Raw genomic sequence first — 25,782 nt, 5'->3', positions numbered from 1 at the left:
CGTTAGTGACAGTTGTCGCGTGATTGTAGAACACTCCTTAGTTACACTGTCACGTGACAATTGGCAAAATAACTGACATAAATCTCAGAAATTCGTTTTATAACAAATACTGCAAGAAAACGTTCCTAAACCCTGATTTTTGCATCTTTTGAGAATGGTTTGACAGTTTTGACGTTAGTGACAGTTGTCACGTGATTGTAAAACACTATTTAATTAGACGCTCACGTGACAATTGACAAAATAACTGTCATAAATCTCAGAAACACGTTTAATATCAAATACTGCAAGGAAACGTTTCTAAATCCTGATTTTTGCAACTCTTGACGATTTTGACGTTAGTGACAGTTGTCACGTGATTGTAGAACACTATTTAGCTAGACGGTCACTTGACAATTGGTAGAATAATTGTCATAAATCATAAATCTCAGAAACACGTTTTATATCAAATACTGCAAGAAAACGTTCTTAAACCCTGATTTTTGCAACTTTAAAGCATAGTTTGACAGTTTTGACGTTAGTGACAGTTGTCACATGATTGTAGAACACTATTTAGCTAGATGGTCACGTGACAATTGTCAAAATAAGTGTCATAGATCTCAGGAACACGTTTTATATCAAATACTGCAAGAAAACGTTCTTAAACCCTGATTTTTGCAACTTTTGAGCATGGTTTGACGATTTTAACGTTAGTGACAGTTGTCACGTGATTTCAGAAGGCTATTTAGCTAGACTAAGAAGTGACAATTGTCAAAATAACTATCAGAAATCTCAGAAACACGTTTTATATCAAATACTGCAAGAAAACGTTTCTAAATCCTGATTTTTGCAACTTTTGAGCATGGTTTGACGATTTTAACGTTAGTGACAGTTGTCACATGATTGTAGAACACTATTTAGCTAGATGGTCACGTGACAATTGTCAAAATAAGTATCATAAATCTCACGAACACGTTTTATATCAAATACTGCAAGAAAACGTTTTTAAATCGTGGTTTTTGCAACTTTTGAGCATGGATTGACAGTTTTGACCTTATTGACAGTTGTCACGTGATTTCAGATGGCTATTTAGCTAGACTAAGAAGTGACAATTGTCAAAATAACTATCAGAAATCTCAGAAACACGTTTTATATCAAATACTGCAAGAAAACGTTTCTAAATCCTGATTTTTGCAACTTTTGAGCATGTTTTGACGCTATTGACAGTTGTCACGTGATTTCAGAAGACTATTTACCTACACTATGAAGTGACAATTGCCAAAATAACTGTTAAATCTTAGAAAATCGTCTTGTTTCGAAAACTGTGTTAAAATGTAATTCTTGCAAATTCTAGTAAAACAAATAACGCCAAATTTCGCCTTGTAAAACAAATAACTATTATTTTCTTGAAAAAAAAAAAAAAACCTTATTTTCAAGACAGTGGGTTTTAATAGCCGTGTTTGCCCTTCCAAAAGTTTCAATCAGCTGTCTTTGACATTGTATTGGAGTGCCTAAAGGGAGAAAAACTACTTTAACCTAAAACGATCTTTATTGAAATTTTCAATGGATTACACATATAACAAAAAAAATAATATTATAAATACATTTGACAGTTGACTTTACTATAGATCGGCGGCATAGGGAACATTGGACAAATTCCCAACAGATGCAATGCTCAGCTTCTTTCCAGCTTTTTGTAAGGCCTGGAAAACTCTTGTTGCAGTAAAATGTACAAGTAACCAAAAGAAAGTATTTACGTTGCGCACGTCACCAGTTGAAACTGAATCGACGGCAGCGGCAATGTCTTTTGGGGTTTGCGCAGCCCCGGTAAGAACAGCTTGCGTTCCCAACCATTCAGCTGCTTTACGACCACTTTCAAGTTCCAGTAAAAGAGCGGCTTTCAATTGGGTTTTTCCTTTTTTAAAAAAAAAAAAAAAACTCAAAACACTCAAGTTTGGACACAACAGACTTACCCCGAGTGACATCAGCGTCAGACACGTTACCACTCTTTAAAACCTTTACAGCGCCCTCTATGAGTTTACCAGCGGACCTTGCAGGTGCAGCAAGAAGCACTCCAACCAATCCAGTGTCTGCGTAGTGGGCGTTAATGGCTGAGGAGGCAAAAGCCTCATTGGAAGCACCCGCGATGGCTTTGCTGAGCACTCCGTTGTCGTTGGTGCTCCACTTAATCTAAGACCCTTCAAGTTTTGAAACTCTCAAATCAGAGTAAAGTGAAAACTCACTTGGGGGCCAACACCTAAAGCGCGTTGAAGGACAGCGGTGGCCAAAGCTTCTTTGGGGTTCTTAATGGAGGCCCCCTCTCCGGCGATGGCGACAAAAGCAAAGTCCCCACCCTTGTCGGACCTGGTGGTGTTGTAACTCCAAATTTATACGAAACCGATAAACTCGGAGCAATAACACTAACCTAACCTCGCCACCTTTGTAGGGGCTGGGGGTGGTGGTACCGTCGCTGTCTGTGATGTTAAGCGATTGCGCAAACTGCGCCACTTTGCCGGGCTCGAGGCCTAAGCCGACTACAGCGCCGCGTCCCGACGTAAAGTTGCTTGCGACGTAATGCTGCAGCGTTTCAGGGGAGATTTTGCCGATTTGGAATTTGGGAACGTAGAGGGAATTGCCGAGACCGGTGCGGAAGGCTGCTTTGTGAAGTAGGTCCACTGCCCTTAACTGAATTATAAAATTCACATTCATTTTGAACTAGCTGCACAGTGCACAATATGGCAACTATGCCATTCTGCGCGGTGGTCCAAATTGATTGTAACATACTTAAAGGGTGGAAAGTACATAAAAAATTAACTCGAAAGTGTCATATAAACTATGGTCGAAAAGCGCCCCCTGGCAGAGCTAGCAAACCCTAAAATATAGGTTTTTTTAAATTTTAATTCCTAATCATAAATTTGGCAAATTTGTCACCATTTTGAAGTACCAATTTGGAAATTTTATATTTTTTTTCAATATTCCGAACAGAAGCGATTTTTTTTATTTACGCACAAGTTTATAAAAATGACTGTATCTGAAAAACTATGCAAAATGAAAAGAAATGCCAAGACAAACTTTTCTTGGGAAAAAGTATGGGCTATCACATGTGACATACAATTTGAAGCTGTCAAACTTTTTGAACGGCTTCCGTAGTTGTCCGGATTATTTTCAAGATTTGAAAAAAATGTCCAAATAAACATACACAACATAGCAAACATGCATTCCAAATTTCGTTTGAGTAACTTTTTTCGTTTAGGAATTAAAATTTAAAAAATTGTCTTGGTGCCTTACCTTTACAGTTCGCTAGCTCCGCTAGAGGGCACTTTTCGACTATAGTTTATGTGACACTTTGGAGTTTATTTTTTATGTACTTTCCACTCTTGAATTATCTTACAATCAATTTGGACCACCCTGTATTATTAACTTTTATAAATAATAGATTGCAGTAGTGCACCAGGGATGTAAATTTTCCGGAAAATATGAAAATTCAAAAATAATTCGTTTTTTACGTTTTTGTACTATTAACTTGAAAGAATTTAGGGTTAATTTTAAAAATTCTGAAAAAAATCAGTTTTTGACAATTCTAGTTTGCAATTTTTCAAGGTCAAACAGTGCATGGTACCAAAAAAGTGTATAGAAGGTAAAAGTTGCATCCCATCGAGGTGCATTTGTGGTAAAAATTTCAGACCTCTAACCTGAAACGTTTCTGAGATATTGAGCAAAAACTGCAAAAAACGAGAGTCAACTTTGACGCCCTCTAGCGGCTAAACGGGACAACTTAGCCGTGCCCACTCAACGTCACGTGATAGCCCCGTTCATTAGCTTTCTTTTGTTATATGGTGTGTTTATACAGGGTGTTTCAAATAAGTGAGTTATGGAGGATTTTCTGGAAAAGTGTACAAAAATTGAATCAAAATTAGGAATTTTTTGGACCTACTATACTAACGGCGACCATTTTGGATTTTCCTTAATCAAAGTGATTTTTTAAACTAATTTGAACCTGGGGAACACAAATCTGACGTCCATTTTGCTCTAACTGGCACCGTTTCGGAGATGACCTTGAAATTATGTCAATTTTGACATTTTAGGGCGTGGCATTCTTGCAAAATTACATTTTGACAAATGACACTTTACGTCATTTTTGTATTATTAACCTGAAGGTATTTAAGCAGTTGAGGTTAATTTTGAAAATAAAAAAAATTCTGAAAAAAATTCAGAAGGTATCACCCTTCAAAATTCTTGACAATTCCAGTTTTTAATTTTTTAAGGTAAAACGGTGCATGGTACCAAAAAAATGTATAGAAGTTAAAAGTTGCATCCCATCAAGGTGCATTTTGTGGTAAAAATTTCAGACCTCTAACCTGAAACGTTTCTGAGATATTGAACAAAAACTGCAAAAAAGGAGAGTCAACTTTGACGCCCTCTAACGGCTAAACGGGGCAACTTAGCCGTGCCCGCTCAGCGTCACGTGATAGCCCCGTTCATTAGCTTTCTTTTGTTATATGGTGTGTTTATATAGGGTGTTTCAAATAAGTGAGTTATGGAGGATTTTCTGGAAAAGTGCTCAAAAATTTAATCTGAATTAGGAATTTTTTGGACCTACTATACTAACGGCGACCATTTTTGATTTTCCTTAATCTAAGTGATTTTTTTAACTAATTTGAACCTGGGAAACACAAATCTGACGTCCATTTTGCTTTAACTGACACCGTTTCCGAGATGACCTTGAAATTATGTCAATTTTGACACTTTAGGGCGTGGCACCTTTGCAAAATGACATTTTGAAAAATGACACTTTACGTCATTTTTGTATTATTAACCTGAAGGTATTTAAGCAGTTGAGGTTAATTTTGAAAATAAAAAATTTTCTTAAAAAATATCAGAAGGTATCACCATTGAAAATTCTTGACAATTCCAGTTTTTAATTTTTCAAGGTCAAACAGTGCATGGTACCAAAAAAGTGTATAGAAGGTAAAAGTTGCATCCCATCGAGGTGCATTTGTGGTAAAAATTTCAGACCCCTAACCTGAAACGTTTCTGAGATATTGAGCAAAAACTGCAAAAAGCGAAAGTCAATTTTGACGCCCTCTAGCGGCTAAACGGGACAACTTAGCCGTGCCCGCTCAACGTCACGTGATAGTCCCGTTCATTAGCTTTCTTTTGTTGTACGATGTGTTTATACAGGGTGTTTCAAATAAGTGAGTTATGGAGGATTTTCTGGAAAAGTGCACAAAAATTTAATCTGAATTAGGAATTTTTTGGGCCTACTATACTAACGGCGACCATTTTGGATTTTCTTCAATCAAAGTGAATTTTTTAATTAACTTGAACCTGGGGAACACAAATCTGACGTCCATTTTGCTCTAACTGGCACCGTTTCGGAGATAACCTTGAAATTATGTCAATTTTGACACATTAGGGCGTGGCACCCTTGCAAAATGACATTTTGACAAATGACACTTTACGTCATTTTTGTATTATTAACCTGAAGGTATTTAAGCAGTTGAGGTTAATTTTGAAAATAAAAAATTTTCTGAAAAATATCAGAAGGTATCACCCTGGAAAATTCTTGACAATTCTAGTTTTTAATTTTTCAAGGTAAAACGGTGCATGGTACCAAAAAAGTGTATAGAAGTTAAAAGTTGCACCCCATCGAGGTGCATTTGTGGTAAAAACTTCAGACCTCTAACCTAAAACGTTCCTGAGATATTGAGCAAAAACTACAAAAAACGAGAGTCAATTTTGACGCCCTCTAGCGGCTAAACGGGACAACTTAGCCGTGCCCACTCAACGTCACGTGATAGCCCCGTTCATTAGCTTTCTTTTGTTATATGGTGTGTTTATACAGGGTGTTTCAAACAAGTGAGTTATGGAGGATTTTCTGGAAAAGTGTACAAAAATTGAATCAAAATTAGGAATTTTTTGGACCTACTATACTAACGGCGACCATTTTGGATTTTCCTTAATCAAAGTGATTTTTTTAACTAATTTGAACGTGGGGAACACAAATCTGACATCCATTTTGCTTTAACTGACACCGTTTCCGAGATGACCTTGAAATTATGTCAATTTTGACACTTTAGGGCGTGGCACCCTTGCAAAATGACATTTTGACAAATGACACTTTATGTCATTTTTGTACTATTAACCTGAAACTATTAAAGCAGTTGAGGTTAATTTTGAAAATAAAAAATTTTCTGAAAAAAATCAGAAGGTATCACCCTTGAAAATTCTTCACAATTCCAGTTTTTAATTTTTTAAGGTAAAACGGTGCATGGTACCAAAAAAATGTATAGAAGTTAAAAGTTGCATCCCATCGAGGTGCATTTTGTGGTAAAAATTTCAGATCTCTAACCTGAAACGTTCCTGAGATATTGAGCAAAAACTGCAAAACACGAGAGTCAATTTTGACACCCTCTAGCGGCTAAACGGGACAACTTAGCCGTGCCCGCTCAACGTCACGTGATAGCCCCGTTTATTAGCTTTCTTTTGTTATATGGTGTGTTTATACAGGGTGTTTCAAATAAGCGAGTTTTGGACGATTTTCTGGAAAAGTGCACGGAATTTTAATCTAAATTAGGGAGTTTTTGGGCCTACTATACTAAAGGTGACCATTTTGGATTTTCTTCAATTAAAGTGACTTTTTTTTAACTAATTTGAACCTGGGGAACAAAAATCTGACGTCCATTTTGCTTTAACTGGCACCGTTTCGGAGATGTCCTTGAAATTATGTCAATTTTGACACATTAGGGCGTGGCACCCTTGCAAAATGACATTTTGACAAATGACACTTTACGTCATTTTCGTACTATTAACCTGAAGGTATTTAAGCAGTTGAGGTTAATTTTGAAAATAAAAAATTTTCTAAAAAATATCAGAAGGTATCACCCTGGAAAATTCTTGACAATTCTAGTTTTTAATTTTTCAAGGTAAAACAGTGCATGGTACCAAAAAAGTGTATAGAAGTTAAAAGTTGCACCCCATCGAGGTGCATTTGTGGTAAAAATTTCAGACCTCTAACCTGAAACGTTTCTGAGATATTGAGCAAAAACTGCAAAAAAGGAGAGTCAACTTTGACGCCCTCTAACGGCTAAACGGGGCAACTTAGCCGTGCCCACTCAACGTCACGTGATAGCCCCGTTCATTAGCTTTAGTTTGTTATACGGTGGTTTTATACAGGGTGTTTCAAATAAGCGAGTTTTGAACGATTTTCCGGAAAAGTGCACCAAAATTTCGCTCAAATTGGGAATTTCTGCTTTCGAGAAAGGCTGTTAGAGCAAAAACAATTGAATATCAATACAAACATTTTACATCAAGTAGGCCTAGAATTTGACATAGATTCCAAAAATCAAATAAAAAATTATAAATTTGTTTTGTTGCTCAAATTTGGGACACCCTGTATACTGATGAATTATCTAGGAATAAAGTAGATGCAAATATCTACAAGATTCATATTTGGTATTTTTTTATAAAATGAAAATTAAACAAGTTACAGGGATGTTAAAAATTCATTGAATCACCCTGTAAACTACTCCATTGTACTGTCAATAACTCGGTTATTTTGACAATTATTGGGCGGTTCCATATACCAATTTGTAGCCCTTGAAATTCTCTTTTGACCACCCTGTATAGCACTTTTACCTAAAACCTTGAATAACGGAGTTATTTACTATTTTAGCTGAGTTGTTTGTTGAAAAGTTTGATTTTGACAGTTTTTACTGTGACAGCCCATAACTCGGTTATTTTGACAGTTACAGGGCGGTTCAATATACCAATTTGTAGCCCTTGAATTTGTCTTTTGATCACCCTGTATACCATATACCGAAAGATTGAAGCTTCTAAATCAAAAGAGTAAAAAGACTGCATACCTGTAAAGGGCGCACAGCAATTTCGAGCTTCAATCTGTCGCCCAGCTCGGCCACTTCCCAAGGTTTGAAAACTTGCTGAGTGGCTACTTCAGCCAAAAACGGCAACGCCTGCTCTACGGCCTGTCTGGTACCCTCCAAAGTGTAGGAAATAGTCTCCCGGTCTGAGGTGGCTGTCAAACTGGCCCCAACTTGCTGAATGTTGCGCGTAATCGCAAATTGAGACTGGTTTCTGGTGGACAATCCTGCGGCTACGCGCACTACGTGCGCCGCCCCCAAATTTTCTGAGGTTTCGTTACGGGCTCCAGCTCTACAAAATTACCTGTTTTTTTTATCGGTTTGTGTAGGATTAACTGGGAAAGTACCTGAAAACGATGGAAACTCTGGCAATGGGAGACTCATTATCGGCGGCCACCACCACTAATTTATTAGGCAGGGTGGCGATGTTCAGGTCGTAGTTGGAGGTGCCACTAACAGGGGCCAGTTGGGCATAGCCCCGGGTCTACACACAAGAAAATTACGTAATAACAGCACCAAGTCCTGAATTCGGGTGGCAGACTTACCCCAAAACTGCGAAATAGCGCTTTTCTGGCTACATTTGAAGCCATAATTGATAACTTTAATATTATTATGTAATTATCTGGGATTTTAGGGGGCTGTTGCACACAACTCAACCCTGAATGACAGTTTTGACTGACAACTGAAAGTTAGTAGTACAGTGTTGACGTTTTTGCTTGCAGTGTTGCCGCGATTTCAAAAAGACGTTGTGTTGTAATGTGTGTTGCATACATGTGTGTAATAAAAAAAATTTTAATAATTAAGACCTAATTTTCAATCTTGGATGACTAAGTAACATTTTGATAATAACAGGGGTTGAGGTCAAGTTGAATTAAAAATCTGGCCTATTATGTGTAAATGTGCCTACAATACCGCACGTAATGTAACTAAAAGTGTCTGTTACGGTGGTTTAAGCTAAAAAATAAAAAATATAGAAAAATGAAGGGTTTCAGGGCATTGCATCAGTGTAATATGCCTAAATGTGACTTCACCCCTAAGAATTACACCGTAAGTTGTCCATTTTTGCTTATATAATTTTCTCACTTTTTGCATTAGGGACTATCACTGGCAAAAATGACTGAAACTCGAAAAACCTACTTAAGCCCTGCCTTGACCACTTACTACAGCAAACCTTTGGCCCTTCACCAAGGCTACAAGCAGTGGCTGTTTGACGTGGATGGTAAACGGTACCTGGACATGTTTGGGGGGATTTGCACCGTTTCGGTGGGTCACTGCCATCCGTAAGGGCTTGTTTTCACACCTTAGGTACATGATTTCATAACGACTTTTTAGTAAAATAACTGAAGCTGTTAGGGAGCAAATGGACACTTTAGGGCACTGTTCTAACGTCTATTTCCATCCGAAAATCCAGGAGTACGCTCGGAAGTTGGCCGAAAAGTTGCCAAATAAATTAAAAGTAATCTATTTAGTAAATAGCGGCTCAGAAGCCAATGATTTGGCAGTACTGATGGCTCGCGGTTATACTGGAAACCATGAAGTACTCTCGTTGCAAAACTGCTACCACGGCATGACTTACCAAACCATGGCTTTGACGTGCAACACCCATTACAAGTACCCGGTACTACCTAATCCAGGCTTTACCAAGGTACCACCATTCAACTGGTGCAGAAATCATTTTAAAATCATTGTGCGTTTAGGTTTTGAATCCTGACGTGTACAAAGGACTTTGGGGAGGCCAAAACTGTCGAGACAGTCCGGTGCAAGTTCAAACAAGTTGCCCGTGCACCAATGAATGTCAAGCGGGGTTTCAGTACCTGAAACAAGTCCAGGACACTCTGGAATATCAGTTTGTTAAGTCGGGAATAGCCGCTTTTTTCGCTGAAAGCATCCAAGGAGTGGGGGGCACCGTCCAGTTCCCCCGAAACTACCTTAAAGGGGTGTTCGATCTGGTTAAATCGTTCGGGGGCGTTTTCGTCTCTGATGAGGTTCAAACCGGTTTTGGTAGGACTGGAGACCACTTCTGGGGCTTTGAGTCCCACGGGATTGTTCCCGATATCGTTACCATGGCAAAAGGGATAGGAAATGGGTTTCCTCTAGCTGCGGTAGCAACTACCGAAGAAATCGCCCTTAGTTTGACCAAAGCAACGCATTTTAACACTTTCGGTGGCAATCCAGTGTCTTGTACAGTTGGAATGACAGTGCTGGATGTATGTATTTTTGCGGACTTTGTCCCTAAATAATTTTCAAATTTACACAGATTATTGAAGAAGAGGGTTTACAAGAAAACTCAAAAACAGTGGGTACCTATTTACTAGAACAACTGGCAAAATTAAGGGATGAATCCCAGTATGTAGGGGATGTAAGGGGGAAAGGGTTGATGATTGGAGTTGAGTTGGTTGCGGACAAAGACACTAAAAAACCTTTAGAACCTATAAAATTCATGAAATTTTGGGAAACATGTTTGGATCAAGGATTAATTGTGGGTAAAGGTGGTTTGTTTGGAAATGTTAGTTCTTTTATGTGGTACCGCTGAGAAAACAGTTAAAGGGTGATTTTTTAGGTACTGCGTATCAAACCACCCATGTGTGTTACCAAAGATGATGCCGAATTTACTGTGGATGTTATACGACAAACTTTGAAGGATTTATAATAAATAAAGACAGAGATTTTGCACCAGAAGTTTATTTTAAAATTAATTTTGTTAAATATCTTGATTGATGTCCACCGGCAAATATGGCACAAGCCGGCAACGCCGCAACAAAGTTGACGTTTTCAATTTGATCTTTGACATTTAATTTTCCAACATGTCTGCCATCATTATAAATTTTGGTTTGTTTATTAGTTAATTCTTGTTTTTATTGATTTTAGTGCAGTTTATCCTTTAAAATATATGTTTTTCTGTTATACTGTGTTTAGAGTGAAAACTGTGGTAATAATGGGTCTTTTCCGAAGAAAATTGCAACTCTTGTTGGAAGGATTGCTAATTTAAGGTAAGTTATCTTATATTTGTAAGTAATCCATGAAAGTCCATTATATAATGTTAAGCTTACCAGAATTCGCTATTTAACTATTTAAAGCGCTTTTTTTAGATATAAAATGTTTGATGATTGTTATTACAAGCATTTTCAGCAACATCATGTGACCCTAAAGTCGCCTGTAGTGTTTAGGTCACGTGCTCGTAAATTTCACTGGTCCCTCATTTTTGGAGTTGTGCGACGTTGCCATATATCCGCTATTTTAAATATTTTAAAAATTTATTTTTTTAAAACATTTAATAGCTGAAATTTGAAAAACAAAGACACTAAAAAACCTTTAAAATTCATAAAATGATGGGAACAATGATTGGATCAGGGCTTGATTGTGGGTAAAGGTGGTTTGTTTGGAAATGTTAGTTCTTTTATGTACTGCTGAGAAAACAGTTTTATTTTTGTATAAAAAAATCGCTTCTAAAATATGTAAAAACAGAGATTTTGCTCCAGGAGTTTAATTTAAAATTAAATTTGTTAACTATCTTGATTGATGTCCACCGGCAAATATGGCACAAGCCGGCAACGCCGCCACAAAGTTGACGTTTTCAATTTGATCTTTGACATTTCATTTTCCAACATGTCTGCCATCATTATAAATTTTGGTTTGTTTATTTGTTAATTCTTGTTTTTAGTGAATTTAGTGCTGTTTACCCTTTAAAATATATGTTTTTCTGTTATACTGTGTTTAGAGTGGAAACTGTGGTGATAATGGGTTTAATAGGCAACTCTTTTCCGAAGAAAATTGCAACTCTTGTTGGAAGGATTGCTAATTTAAGGTATGTTCTCTTATATTTGTAAGTACTTCATGAAAGTCCATTATATAAGCCTGGTTTATAAAACAAAATTTAACTTTAGTTTTAACTTTAGTATTAGCATTAAGAATAGAAGCAGTGGTTTTAAATTGTGATGTTCATAAACAAAATTTAACTTTAACTGTAAATTTAGCTGTAACTTCTGACCTTGGTTTTACATAAAATTCTAAATTTTCTTACAGCTAATACTAAAGTTAAATCTCCAATGTTCAAACTTCCTTTTAAGATTGAATTTTTGCTTTATTTATGAAATTTCTAAACAGAAATTCAAAGAATATCCTTTTGCTATTGATTTAGTGCAGTAATGTGGAATTAGGCAGCAAAACTTGAAAAAAATAACATTAAAGTTAGGTTACCTTTCAGAAAACTGTATGGTTAAATTAAGGGTTTTATAAACACCCTTTTTTTTAGGGTTAATACTAAATTTATTACTAATGCTAAAGTTACAGCTAAAGTTAAAATTTCTTTTATAAACTAGGCTTTAATGTTAAACTTACCACAATTCGCTATTTAACTATTTAAAAGCGCTTTTTTTAGATATAAAATGTTTGATGATTGTTATTACAAGCATTTTCAGCAACATCATGTGACCCTAAAGTCGCCTGTAGTGTTTAGGTCACGTGCTCGTAAATTTCACTGGTCCCTCATTTTTGGAGTTGTGCGACGTTGCCATATATCCGCTATTTTAAATATTTTAAAAATCTATTTTTTAAAACATTTAATAGCTCAAATCTGAGAAACAAAGACACTAAAAAACCTTTAAAATTCATAAAATGATGGGAACAATGATTGGATCAGTGCTTGATTGTGGGTAAAAGTGGTTTGTTTGGAAACATCAATTTTTTATGTACTACTAAGAAAAGAGTTATGTTTTTGTATAAAAAAATCGCCTCTAAAATATGTAAAGATAGAGATTTTGCTCCAGGAGTTTAATTTAAAATTCAATTTGTCAAATATTCTGATTGATGTCCACTTCGACGAATATGGCACAAGCCGGCAACGCCGCAACAAAGTTGACGTTTTCAGTTTCATCTTTGACATTTAATTTTCCAACATGTCTGCCATCATTATAAATTTTGGTTTGTTTATTCGTTAATTCTTGTTTTTATTGAATTTAGTGCAGTTTATCCTTTAAAATATATGTTTTTCTGTTATACCGTGTTTAGAGTGGAAACTGTGGTGATAATGGGTTTAATAGGCAACTCTTTTCCGAAGAAAATTGCAACTCTTGTTGGAAGGATTGCCCATTTAAGGTATGTTATCTTATATTTGTAAATAATCCATGAAAGTCTATTATATAATGTTAAACTTACCACAATTCGCTATTTAACTATTTAAAGCGCTTTTTTTAGATATAAAATGTTTGATGATTGTTATTACAAGCATTTTCAGCAACATCATGTGACCCTAAAGTCGCCTGTAGTGTTTAGGTCACGTGCTCGTAAATTTCACTGGTCTCTCATTTTTGGTGTTGTCCGACGTTGCCAAATATCCGCTATTTTAAATATTTTAAAAATCTATTTTTTAAAACATTTAATAGCTCAAATCTGAAAAGCAGACACTAAAAAACCTTTAAAATTCATAAAATTATGGGAACAATGTTTGGATCAGGGCTTGATTGTGGGTAAAGGTGGTTTGTTTGGGAATGTTAGTTCTTTTATGTACTGCTGAGAAAACAGTTATATTTTTGTATAAAAAAATCGTATCTAAAATATGTAAAGACAGAGATTTTGCTCCAGGAGTTTAATTTAAAATTAAATTAGTTAAATATCTTGATTGATGTCCACCGGCAAATATGGCACAAGCCGGCAACGCCGCAACAAAGTTGACGTTTTCAATTTGATCTTTGACATTTCATTTTTCAACATGTCTGCCATCATTATAAATTTTGGTTTGTTTATTAGTTAATTCTTGTTTTTATTGAATTTAGTGCTGTTTACCCTTTCAAATATATGTTTTTCTGTTATACCGTGTTTAGAGTGGAAACTGTGGTGATAATGGGTTTAATAGGCAACTCTTTTCAGAAGAAAATTGCAACTCTTGTTGGAAGGATTGCTAATTTAAGGTAAGTTATCTTATATTTGTGAGTAATCCATGAAAGTCCATTATAAAATGATAAACTAACCACAATTTGCTATTTAACTATTTAAAGCGCTTTTTTTAGATATAAAATGTTTGATGATTATTACAAGCATTTTCAGCAACATCATGTGACCCTAAAACCGCCTGTAGTGTTTAGGTCACGTGCTCGTAAGATTCACTGGTCCCTCATTTTTCGAGTTGTCCGACGTTGCCATATATCCGCTATTTTAAATATTTTAAAAATTTATTTTTTTAAAACATTTAATAGCTGAAATTTGAAAAACAAAGACACTAAAAAACCTTTAAAATTCATAAAATGATGGGAACAATGATTGGATCAGTGCTTGATTGTGGGTAAAAGTGGTTTGTTTGGAAACATCAATTTTTTATGCACTACTAAGAAAAGAGTTATGTTTTTGTATAAAAAAATCGCCTCTAAAATATGTAAAGATAGAGATTTTGCTCCAGGAGTTTAATTTAAAATTCAATTTGTCAAATATTCTGATTGATGTCCACTTCGACGAATATGGCACAAGCCGGCAACGCCGCAACAAAGTTGACGTTTTCAGTTTCATCTTTGACATTTAATTTTCCAACATGTCTGCCATCATTATAAATTTTGGTTTGTTTATTCGTTAATTCTTGTTTTTATTGAATTTAGTGCAGTTTATCCTTTAAAATATATGTTTTTCTGTTATACCGTGTTTAGAGTGGAAACTGTGGTGATAATGGGTTTAATAGGCAACTCTTTTCAGAAGAAAATTGCAACTCTTGTTGGAAGGATTGCTAATTTAAGGTAAGTTATCTTATATTTGTAAGTAATCCATGAAAGTCCATTATATAATGTTAAACTTACCACAATTCGCTATTTAACTATTTAAAGCGCTTTTTTTAGATATAAAATGTTTGATGATTGTTATTACAAGCATTTTCAGCAACATCATGTGACCCTAAAGTCGCCTGTAGTGTTTAGGTCACGTGCTCGTAAATTTCACTGGTCTCTCATTTTTGGAGTTGTCCGACGTTGCCATATATCCGCTATTTTAGATATTTGAAAAATCTAATTTTTTAAAACATTTATTAGCTCAAATCTGAAAAGCAGACACTAAAAAACCTTTAAAATTCATAAAATTATGGGAACAATGTTTGGATCAGGGCTTGATTGTGGGTAAAGGTGGTTTGTTTGGAAATGTTAGTTCTTTTATGTACTGCTGAGAAAACAGTTTTATTTTTGTATAAAAAAATCGCTTCTAAAATATGTAAAAACAGAGATTTTGCACCAGAAGTTTATTTTAAAATTAAATTAGTTAAATATCTTGATTGATGTCCACCGGCAAATATGGCACAAGCCGGCAACGCCGCCACAAAGTTGACGTTTTCAATTTGATCTTTGACATTTAATTTTCCAACATGTCTGCCATCATTATAAATTTTGGTTTGTTTATTCGTTAATTCTTGTTTTTATTGAATTTAGTGCAGTTTATCCTTTAAAATATATGTTTTTCTGTTATACCGTGTTTAGAGTGGAAACTGTGGTGATAATGGGTTTAATAGGCAACTCTTTTCCGAAGAAAATTGCAACTCTTGTTGGAAGGATTGCTAATTTAAGGTAAGTTATCTTATATTTGTGAGTAATCCATGAAAGTCCATTATAAAATGATAAACTAACCACAATTTGCTATTTAACTATTTAAAGCGCTTTTTTTAGATATAAAATGTTTGATGATTATTACAAGCATTTTCAGCAACATCATGTGACCCTAAAACCGCCTGTAGTGTTTAGGTCACGTGCTCGTAAGATTCACTGGTCCCTCATTTTTCGAGTTGTCCGACGTTGCCATATATCCGCTATTTTAAATATTTTAAAAATTTATTTTTTTAAAACATTTAATAGCTGAAATTTGAAAAACAAAGACACTAAAAAACCTTTAAAATTCATAAAATGATGGGAACAATGATTGGATCAGTGCTTGATTGTGGGTAAAAGTGGTTTGTTTGGAAACATCAATTTTTTATGCACTACTAAGAAAAGAGTTATGTTTTTGTATAAAAAAATCGCCTCTAAAATATGTAAAGATAGAGATTTTGCTCCAGGAGTTTAATTTAAAATTCAATTTGTCAAATATTCTGATTGATGTCCACTTCGACGAATATGGCACAAGCCGGCAACGCCGCAACAAAGTTGACGTTTTCAGTTTCATCTTTGACATTTAATTTTCCAACATGTCTGCCATCATTATAAATTTTGGTTTGTTTATTCGTTAATTCTTGTTTTTATTGAATTTAGTGCAGTTTATCCTTTAAAATATATGTTTTTCTGTTATACCGTGTTTAGAGTGGAAACTGTGGTGATAATGGGTTTAATAGGCAACTCTTTTCAGAAGAAAATTGCAACTCTTGTTGGAAGGATTGCTAATTTAAGGTAAGTTATCTTATATTTGTAAGTAATCCATGAAAGTCCATTATATAATGTTAAACTTACCACAATTCGCTATTTAACTATTTAAAGCGCTTTTTTTAGATATAAAATGTTTGATGATTGTTATTACAAGCATTTTCAGCAACATCATGTGACCCTAAAGTCGCCTGTAGTGTTTAGGTCACGTGCTCGTAAATTTCACTGGTCCCTCATTTTTGGAGTTGTGCGACGTTGCCATATATCCGCTATTTTAAATATTTTAAAAATTTATTTTTTTAAAACATTTAATAGCTGAAATTTGAAAAACAAAGACACTAAAAAACCTTTAAAATTCATAAAATGATGGGAACAATGATTGGATCAGGGCTTGATTGTGGGTAAAGGTGGTTTGTTTGGAAATGTTAGTTCTTTTATGTACTGCTGAGAAAACAGTTTTATTTTTGTATAAAAAAATCGCTTCTAAAATATGTAAAAACAGAGATTTTGCTCCAGGAGTTTAATTTAAAATTAAATTTGTTAACTATCTTGATTGATGTCCACCGGCAAATATGGCACAAGCCGGCAACGCCGCCACAAAGTTGACGTTTTCAATTTGATCTTTGACATTTCATTTTCCAACATGTCTGCCATCATTATAAATTTTGGTTTGTTTATTTGTTATTTCTTGTTTTTATTGAATTTAGTGCTGTTTATCCTTTAAAATATATGTTTTTCTGTTATACTGTGTTTAGAGTGAAAACTGTGGTGATAATGGGTTTAATAGGCAACTCTTTTCCGAAGAAAATTGCAACTCTTGTTGGAAGGATTGCTAATTTAAGGTATGTTCTCTTATATTTGTAAGTACTTCATGAAAGTCCATTATATAATGTTAAACTTACCACAATTCGCTATTTAACTATTTAAAAACGCTTTTTTTAGATATAAAATGTTTAATGATTGTTATTACAAGCATTTTCAGCACCATCATGTGACCCTAAAGTCGCCTGTAGTGTTTAGGTCACGTGCTCGTAAGATTCACTGGTCCCTCATTTTTGGAGTTGCCATATATTCCCAGTTTTAAATATTTAAAAAATCTAATTTTTTAAAACATTTAGTACCTCAAATGTGAAAAACCACCAACTTTGCTTACTAACTGTGTTTTTTCAATGGGATGATCTCTTTTTATCTTTTTGTGGTGGTATTTTTCGACTCTACCAGCCTCTAGACAAGATCATGGGCTTAAAAATGACCTTTACACGTCGTACAAGCTAATTAGATGATTATGGTGTGTTTCGGGGGGGCCCTCTGACCACATGTTCCTCCAAACAAACCAGTGGCGTTCTTTGACCTCACAGATACTAAGGCCCAGTTGTACAATAGTGGTTCAAGTCAGAAATGTCCTTTGACAGCAATCTGAACCAGTCTTTGAACTGCGATTGTACAACTGGGCCTAAGTAGTGGTATACAAGGGACTGCCTCACTTACACTCTTTTTGGGGTTTATCTTTGGCCTACGCCACTGTTCGATCAAAAAAGCCGCAGAGTACCATTTTAATCTTCACACAGTGGACGTTCATTCTCGCCTGCAGCAGCGCGCATCTGGAACTCACTCGATGGTGCATCGCGGTACCAGCAAGTCGACATTTTTTAGTACCGCACCGGTCATGTGCTAGTAGCCCCTCTGTATAAGGTTGACCTTGATTTTACATTGTTTTCGAGTCGAAAATAGCACCCCTTTGGTGTTGGCTAAGTTTAGAATGGTGTGAAAATTGGACGAGTGAAAGTGTCTGTGTGTGTGTGTGTTTGGTTTTTTTTTTATATAAAATAACTGAAGAAGAGTTGTCTGATTGGCTCAAAATTCGGGGTAAACATATCAGTTTTGTTAATATCTAATCTGTCACTTTTTTCTGTAAATACATAAGTATGGGGATCTCAAAAAGGGTAAGAGATACAGAGTTGGTTAAATGGAGGCAAAGATGCGGAATTTGAACTCCAATATTATGCCGTTTTAACATTTAAAAAAATTTTTGGAAATATCTGAAAAATACGAAATTTTCAAAAAATATTTTTATGTTCTTATTTAAGCTTATTGATGATATTTTTCTCATTAAATTTTTGAAGTTTTCATGGAAATCATAATGGATTTCATCAAATTTAAAATGTACACAGAATTTCTATTCAAAACATGTACCTATCTCTGTATGCTGTACTGTCACTAATTTTGTATTAATAGCCGAAAAAACACTTATATCACAATTTTCTAACCTACAGGGTCGCATAAAGTTGATGATGGCTGGCAGAAACCGAAACGTCGGATTTGAAATGTGACTATGTCGGGTTTTAGACTGAAAAAAGTTGCAATAACAAAGTGTTAATAAATTTAAATTATCTCATCAAATAAGCTTACAATAAAATAAAAACTCAATTATCCGAAATTTTGTTTTTTTTTTTTGGTTTCCGGAAGTAAAATCGTATTTTTTTGAATGTTAAAACGGCATAAGATTCCAACTCTGTATCTCTTATCGTTTTCGAGATCCCCCCCATACTTAGGTACACACGAATTTGTGACACCCTGTATACAGGGCACATGTTTTTAGTTTCTTTCAATTTGAAATTAAGCCTGAAACTTTAACTGACTTTTGCCTAGAAAATAGTCAAAATTCTAGTTAATTGAACTCTTTTTCAAGATTTTTCAAGTATTTCAAAGGGTAGATTGCCGAAGTATTACGAGGCATTTTGAGGTATTTCTAAGATAACCGAGAGCATTATTTACAAAATGTTTTGTGATATTTTGAGCAAAATAATGCCTCTTTCGAAGAAAATTTGCGATATTTTAAGGAATACTTTGCAGCAGACAGTACAGTGTATCAAAATAACTAAATTGACTGAAAATTAAACAGAACAGCATAAGCACATGTAACTATTAATTATTATAATAATAACTACATTTTTAAGGTCACGTGACTGTTTTTGACAGGTGTCAACTGGACTTTACAGTGTTGCAAGCTCTAAAATTGCATAATCAAATGCACGTGATGTGTCTCCTACAATTTCAGCTTTTGCAACTGCCTAAAGGACTATAAATTTACTTTACCAAGTTTTTAAAATTTTAACTACATTTTAAAGGTCATGTGATTAATTTTGACAGATGTCAACTGGCTTTTACAGCGTTGCAAGCTCAAAAATTGCATTTAATTAAAGTGTCGTGACGTGTATTTTGCTCATTAAGTTTTTACAACTGTCTAAATTGAATTTATCAATTTTTCAAAGTTTAAACTGTGTTCTGAAAGTCACGTGACTGTTTTTGACAGATGTCAACTAGCCTTTACAGTGTTGCAAGCTCAAAAACTGAATTATCCAAGTCACGTGACGTGTATTTTGCAATTTCAGTTTTTACAACTGTCTAAATTGAATTTATCAATTTTCCAAAGTTTAAACTGCGTTTTCAAGGTCACGTGACTATTTTTGACAGATGTCAACTAGCCTTTACAGTGTTGCAAGCTCAAAAACTGAAATATCAAAGTCACGTGACGTGTATTTTGCAATTTCAGTTTTTACAACTGTCTAAATTGAATTTATCAATTTTTCAAAGTTTAAACTGCGTTTTGAAGGTCACGTGACCATTTTTTGACAATGTCAACTGGCATTTACAGTGTTGCAAGCTCAAAAACTGAATTATCCAAGTCACGTGACGTGTATTTTGCAATTTCAGTTTTTACAACTGTCTAAATTGAATTTATCAATTTTCCAAAGTTTAAACTGCGTTTTCAAGGTCACGTGACTATTTTTGACAGATGTCAACTAGCCTTTACAGTGTTGCAAGCTCAAAAACTGAAATATCAAAGTCACGTGACGTGTATTTTGGAATTTCAGTTTTTGCAACTGTCTAAATTGAATTTATCAATTTTTCAAAGTTTACACTGCGTTTTGAAGGTCACGTGACTATTTTTGACAGATGTCAACTAGCCTTTACAGTGTTGCAAGCTCAAAAACTGAAATATCAAAGTCACGTGACGTGTATTTTGCAATTTCAGTTTTTGCAACTGTCTAAATTGAATTTATCAATTTTTCAAAGTTTACACTGCGTTTTGAAGGTCACGTGACTATTTTTGACAGATGTCAACTAGCCTTTACAGTGTTGCAAGCTCAAAAACTGAAATATCAAAGTCACGTGACGTGTATTTTGCAATTTCAGTTTTTGCAACTGTCTAAATTGAATTTATCAATTTTTCAAAGTTTACACTGCGTTTTGAAGGTCACGTGACTATTTTTGACAGATGTCAACTAGCCTTTACAGTGTTGCAAGCTCAAAAACTGAAATATCAAAGTCACGTGACGTGTATTTTGCAATTTAAGTTTGTACAACTGTCTAAATTGAATTTATCAATTTTCCAAAGTTTAAACTGCGTTTTGAAGGTCACGTGACTATTTTTGACAGATGTCAACTAGCCTTTACAGTGTTGCAAGCTCAAAAACTGAATTATCAAAGTCACGTGACGTGTATTTTGCTATTTCAGTTTGTAAAACTGTCTAAATTGAATTTATCAATTTTCCAAAGTTTAAACTGCGTTTTGAAGGTCACGTGACTGTTTTTGACAATGTCAACTGGCATTTACAGTGTTGCATGCTCAAAAACTGAAATATCAAAGTCACGTGACGTGTATTTTGCAATTTAAGTTTGTACAACTGTCTGAATTGAATTTATCAATTTTCCAAAGTTTAAACTGCGTTTTGAAGGTCACGTGACTATTTTTGACAGATGTCAACTAGCCTTTACAGTGTTGCAAGCTCAAAAACTGAAATATCAAAGTCACGTGACGTGTATTTTGCAATTTCAGTTTTTGCAACTGTCTAAATTGAATTTATCAATTTTTCAAAGTTTACACTGCGTTTTGAAGGTCACGTGACTATTTTTGACAGATGTCAACTAGCCTTTACAGTGTTGCAAGCTCAAAAACTGAAATATCAAAGTCACGTGACGTGTATTTTGCAATTTAAGTTTGTACAACTGTCTAAATTGAATTTATCAATTTTCCAAAGTTTAAACTGCGTTTTGAAGGTCACGTGACTATTTTTGACAGATGTCAACTAGCCTTTACAGTGTTGCAAGCTCAAAAACTGAATTATCAAAGTCACGTGACGTGTATTTTGCTATTTCAGTTTGTAAAACTGTCTAAATTGAATTTATCAATTTTCCAAAGTTTAAACTGCGTTTTGAAGGTCACGTGACTGTTTTTGACAATGTCAACTGGCATTTACAGTGTTGCATGCTCAAAAACTGAAATATCAAAGTCACGTGACGTGTATTTTGCAATTTAAGTTTGTACAACTGTCTGAATTGAATTTATCAATTTTCCAAAGTTTAAACTGCGTTTTGAAGGTCACGTGACTATTTTTGACAGATGTCAACTAGCCTTTACAGTGTTGCAAGCTCAAAAACTGAAATATCAAAGTCACGTGACGTGTATTTTGCAATTTAAGTTTGTACAACTGTCTAGATTGAATTTATCAATTTTCCAAAGTTTAAACTGCGTTTTGAAGGTCACGTGATCATTTTTGACTATGTCAACTGGCCTTTACAGTGTTGCATGCTCAAAAACTGAATTATCCAAGTCACGTGACGCGTATTTTGCAATTTCAGTTTTTACAACTGTCTAAATTGAATTTATCAATTTTTCAAAGTTTAAACTGCGTTTTGAAGGTCACGTGACCATTTTTTGACAGATGTCAACTAGCCTTTACAGTGTTGCAAGCTCAAAAACTGAATTATCCAAGTCACGTGACGTGTATTTTGAAATTTCAGTTTTTGCAACTGTCTAAATTGAATTTATCAATTTTTCAAAGTTTACACTGCGTTTTGAAGGTCACGTGACTATTTTTGACAGATGTCAACTAGCCTTTACAGTGTTGCAAGCTCAAAAACTGAAATATCAAAGTCACGTGACGTGTATTTTGCAATTTCAGTTTTTACAACTGTCTAAATTGAATTTATCAATTTTCCAAAGTTTAAACTGCGTTTTGAAGGTCGCGTGACTATTTTTGACAGATGTCAACTAGCATTTACAGTGTTGCATGCTCAAAAACTGAAATATCAAAGTCACGTGACGTGTATTTTGCAATTTAAGTTTGTACAACTGTCTAAATTGAATTTATCAATTTTCCAAAGTTTAAACTGCGTTTTGAAGGTCGCGTGACTATTTTTGACAGATGTCAACTAGCATTTACAGTGTTGCATGCTCAAAAACTGAAATATCAAAGTCACGTGACGTGTATTTTGCAATTTCAGTTTTTACAACTGTCTAAATTGAATTTATCAATTTTCCAAAGTTTAAACTGCGTTTTGAAGGTCGCGTGACTATTTTTGACAGATGTCAACTAGCATTTACAGTGTTGCATGCTCAAAAACTGAAATATCAAAGTCACGTGACGTGTATTTTGCAATTTAAGTTTGTACAACTGTCTAAATTGAATTTATCAATTTTCCAAAGTTTAAACTGCGTTTTGAAGGTCGCGTGACTATTTTTGACAGATGTCAACTAGCATTTACAGTGTTGCATGCTCAAAAACTGAAATATCAAAGTCACGTGACGTGTATTTTGCAATTTCAGTTTGTACAACTGTCTAAATTGAATTTATCAATTTTCCAAAGTTTAAACTGCGTTTTGAAGGTCACGTGACCATTTTTTGACAATGTCAACTGGCATTTACAGTGTTGCAAGCTCAAAAACTGAATTATCCAAGTCACGTGACGTGTATTTTGCAATTTCAGTTTTTACAACTGTCTAAATTGAATTTATCAATTTTCCAAAGTTTACACTGCGTTTTGAAGGTCACGTGACTATTTTTGACAGATGTCAACTAGCCTTTACAGTGTTGCAAGCTCAAAAACTGAAATATCAAAGTCACGTGACGTGTATTTTGCAATTTCAGTTTTTACAACTGTCTAAATTGAATTTATCAATTTTCCAAAGTTTACACTGCGTTTTCAAGGTCACGTGACTATTTTTGACAGATGTCAACTAGCCTTTACAGTGTTGCAAGCTCAAAAACTGAAATATCAAAGTCACGTGACGTGTATTTTGCTCATTAAGTTTTTACAACTGTCTAAATAGAATTTATCAATTTTTCAAACTTTAAACTGTGTTTTGAAGGTCACGTGACTGTTTTTAATAATGTCAACTGGCCTTTACAGTGTTGCAAACTGAAAAATTGGATTATCCAAGTCACGTGACGTGTACAATTATCAAACGTTATTTTAAATAAAAAAAATGTACTTTTTGAGGTTGAAATTTTAAAATTCATTCATTTTCATTTTCTTAATTTTTTTATTCATCTTTAGAGTAAGCATGAACAAAATTAATAAACAAAATTTAAACAAATGACATTGACATGATTTACGTCAAAACTTTCAATGTCATGTCATTTTAATAGCCAAAGTTAGACCCAACTAAAATTAATCCAATTTTTGGACGATTATTTCACTGTTTGGATTAAGAAATCGTAATTCAATCCACCTAATTTGAAGGATTGACTTAAGAGCTATAATCCGGATTAGACGTTAATCTTAGGCGTTTATTTCAAACATGATTTTAAGATAATCGTATGTAAATCCGGATTGGGCATGCGAAATAAACATAGTGACACTTTATAACTAAATTTAGGAATGCCACAAATGTGTTACCATTGGAATTTGAGACATTTTAGGCAATTTTAAGGCATTTTGAGCAATATTAAAAGCATTGTGAGGTATTTTAAAGGTATTTTGTATGTAAAAACGCGTTTTGGTGTACAAAAAATGATCGGTGGTCTCCTCGGTACATTTTGAGCCAATCAGCATTTTCCTTCAATTTCCAGTTGTAAATTCGCGCTGACTCAATACTATCGAACAATGCACGTTCTGCGAACCGAAACTTGAACACTTGTAGTGCAAAATGTGCTCAAAACTGTTGTGTTTAGCTGTTTTGACTGTGACCGTTCAAGCCCAAGTGGAATATGAGCAAACACCAGTCACAGGCTCCAAAGAACCGAGCCGGTGCTATGACAGATTTAATATACCTCAGGTCAGTGAGTTTCGCTCAACTATAACTAACTAAACAAATCAATATTAGAGATGTATCCCGGAATTCGAGAATGCAGCCTTCAATCTCCTGGTGGAGGTCACGAATACCTGTGGAGAGGACCGACCCCAAGAATACTGCGTTCAGACCGGAATAGCTCAAGCTGGAGTGAAAAAATCACAATGTTCCTTGTGTAATCCGGGTGACTATCACGCCAGATACCTGACTGACATCCACAACGTGGATAATTTGACCTGGTGGCAGTCCGAGACGATGCTCGAAGGTATCCAGTTTCCCAATCAGGTCAATTTGACTTTGAAATTTGGTAAGTCTCATCCAACTCAAACGACCTGCATTGTATGGTTTCAGTAAGTGAATTTAAAGTCAAGATTGTTACGTCCGTGTATAAATCGCACAATACTCGTTTCAACTCGATCAGTTGACCTAATAGGGCGCCCTCCTTAAAAGGAGCGGAAAAAATACGCATAACTCACTCTCTAGTTTAGTAAAAGGCTTGAACTTTTGGCCTGATACTGTTTCACTGCTTACAGCACAATTTCTTTCAACCACTAGATTTATATTAATTTGTGCTTTAACCCCTTAATAAAGTTTGCTACTGTATTCGTGTAGTCTCTAAATATCTGGATGACGCAGCCAAGAGAACACTCTACTTTGCGAATTTCGAAGGAGCAATGAAATATGGTATTATTTTTTGGGGAATAAACTTTAAAGCTCAAAACATTTTCGTTACTCGAATATTAAGAATAATTTATAAAAAATGTCACCATTACAATCTTGCCGAGGAGTATTTAAGTCTAAAAGACTGCTTACTGTTTACGCTTTACACATATATGAAATAGTTATGTTCGTTTTTAAAAACCAAGCTGAATTTGTATCAAATGTCAATCACAATTCTCCTACTCCCTCCCTAAAAAGGTGTATATTATATGGGCATCAAATGTAATAATAAATTAAATGTTGATATTAAGAAGATTACTGCAGAAAAAATGTTTAAAAGAAAATTAAAAACGTTTCTTATAGATCTCGAACCATATAGTCTTCAGGATTATTTTAGTTACGGCCGTATTCACCATTACCCGGCTTAACAGACTGTTAGCTAACAATGGTATAGCAAATAACCGCTTGTTAAGAAATGTACTTATTCACCAAGCTATTGGCTGGTCCGTATAGTAAACAAACTGATAAGTAAAAAGTTATTCTTGGCAACATGGCTGTAATGACGATCTAACCTCAATTTATTCCTTATTCAAACTTCAAACTTTCAAATTAAAATTTGTATTTGGTTGTTGTCGGTTGACTTATAAAACAAGTCTCACATTTGTTTTCTAAAAATTATATAGTATATTATATCTTCTAAACAGCAAACACATTTGCAATTAACGCATCTCGTACACTTGTGTTATGGTTCTCATTGTGTATCTGTTGGACTTCCTCTCCAATGTTTTCTACCATGTCATTATCATCGCCTTCAAACACATGTTATGCAACACAGCAGTTGCTACAATCACTTCACAAACTTTTTGAACAT

General features: G+C 34.7%; 3 protein-coding genes and 2 long non-coding RNA genes across 7 annotated transcripts in view; 4 read left to right on the top strand and 1 right to left on the bottom strand.

Moving 5' to 3' along the window:
* Nucleotides 1-1,506: 1,506 nt before the first annotated feature.
* UQCR-C2 (Ubiquinol-cytochrome c reductase core protein 2) lies at nt 1,507-8,560 on the bottom strand. Its single transcript, XM_081991986.1, has 8 exons — nt 8,402-8,560; nt 8,204-8,340; nt 7,842-8,148; nt 2,402-2,661; nt 2,220-2,340; nt 1,950-2,166; nt 1,734-1,891; nt 1,507-1,679 (listed from the first exon to the last, which is right to left on the bottom strand). Exons 1-8 carry the CDS (start codon nt 8,444-8,446, stop codon nt 1,599-1,601), a joined length of 1,326 nt encoding a protein of 441 aa, XP_081848112.1. The 5' UTR covers nt 8,447-8,560; the 3' UTR covers nt 1,507-1,598.
* A 147-nt stretch (nt 8,561-8,707) lies between these two features.
* Nucleotides 8,708-10,702, top strand: LOC145737341 (alanine--glyoxylate aminotransferase 2, mitochondrial). The gene is made up of 6 exons (XM_081991984.1): nt 8,708-8,903; nt 8,952-9,136; nt 9,189-9,501; nt 9,554-10,063; nt 10,114-10,362; nt 10,417-10,702. The coding sequence occupies exons 1-6, from the start codon at nt 8,835-8,837 to the stop codon at nt 10,504-10,506; spliced, it is 1,416 nt and encodes a 471-aa protein (XP_081848110.1). The 5' UTR covers nt 8,708-8,834; the 3' UTR covers nt 10,507-10,702.
* A 240-nt stretch (nt 10,703-10,942) lies between these two features.
* On the top strand, nt 10,943-13,663 carry LOC145737344 (uncharacterized). The gene is made up of 3 exons (XR_014180351.1): nt 10,943-11,661; nt 12,864-12,950; nt 13,090-13,663. It is a non-coding gene; the product is annotated as an uncharacterized LOC145737344 (long non-coding RNA).
* A 1,338-nt stretch (nt 13,664-15,001) lies between these two features.
* LOC145737343 (uncharacterized) lies at nt 15,002-16,914 on the top strand. The gene is made up of 4 exons (XR_014180350.1): nt 15,002-15,388; nt 16,115-16,201; nt 16,341-16,598; nt 16,631-16,914. It is a non-coding gene; the product is annotated as an uncharacterized LOC145737343 (long non-coding RNA).
* The window catches only part of LOC145737340 (laminin subunit gamma-1-like), an 85,965-nt gene continuing 77,051 nt past the window's right edge, over nt 16,869-25,782 (top strand). The window contains exons 1-3 of one of the 3 annotated variants that reach the window (XM_081991982.1): nt 16,869-17,016; nt 24,031-24,236; nt 24,285-24,558. In XM_081991982.1, coding sequence (XP_081848108.1) covers nt 24,108-24,236; nt 24,285-24,558 — 403 coding nt within the window. In that variant the 5' untranslated portion in view covers nt 16,869-17,016; nt 24,031-24,107. Of the gene's footprint in view, nt 17,017-17,712; nt 18,041-24,030; nt 24,237-24,284; nt 24,559-25,782 lie in introns of those variants that run through there. The other 2 variants (XM_081991981.1, XM_081991980.1) reach the window with 2 other exon arrangements.

Source organism: Ips typographus, linkage group LG13, assembly GCF_016097725.1.
Source record: "Ips typographus isolate SLU linkage group LG13, UJ_Ityp_2.0, whole genome shotgun sequence".
NCBI lineage: Eukaryota > Metazoa > Arthropoda > Insecta > Coleoptera > Curculionidae > Ips > Ips typographus.
The sequence above is the reverse complement of the archived record's forward strand: the minus strand, read 5'-3'. Positions and strand labels throughout refer to the sequence as shown.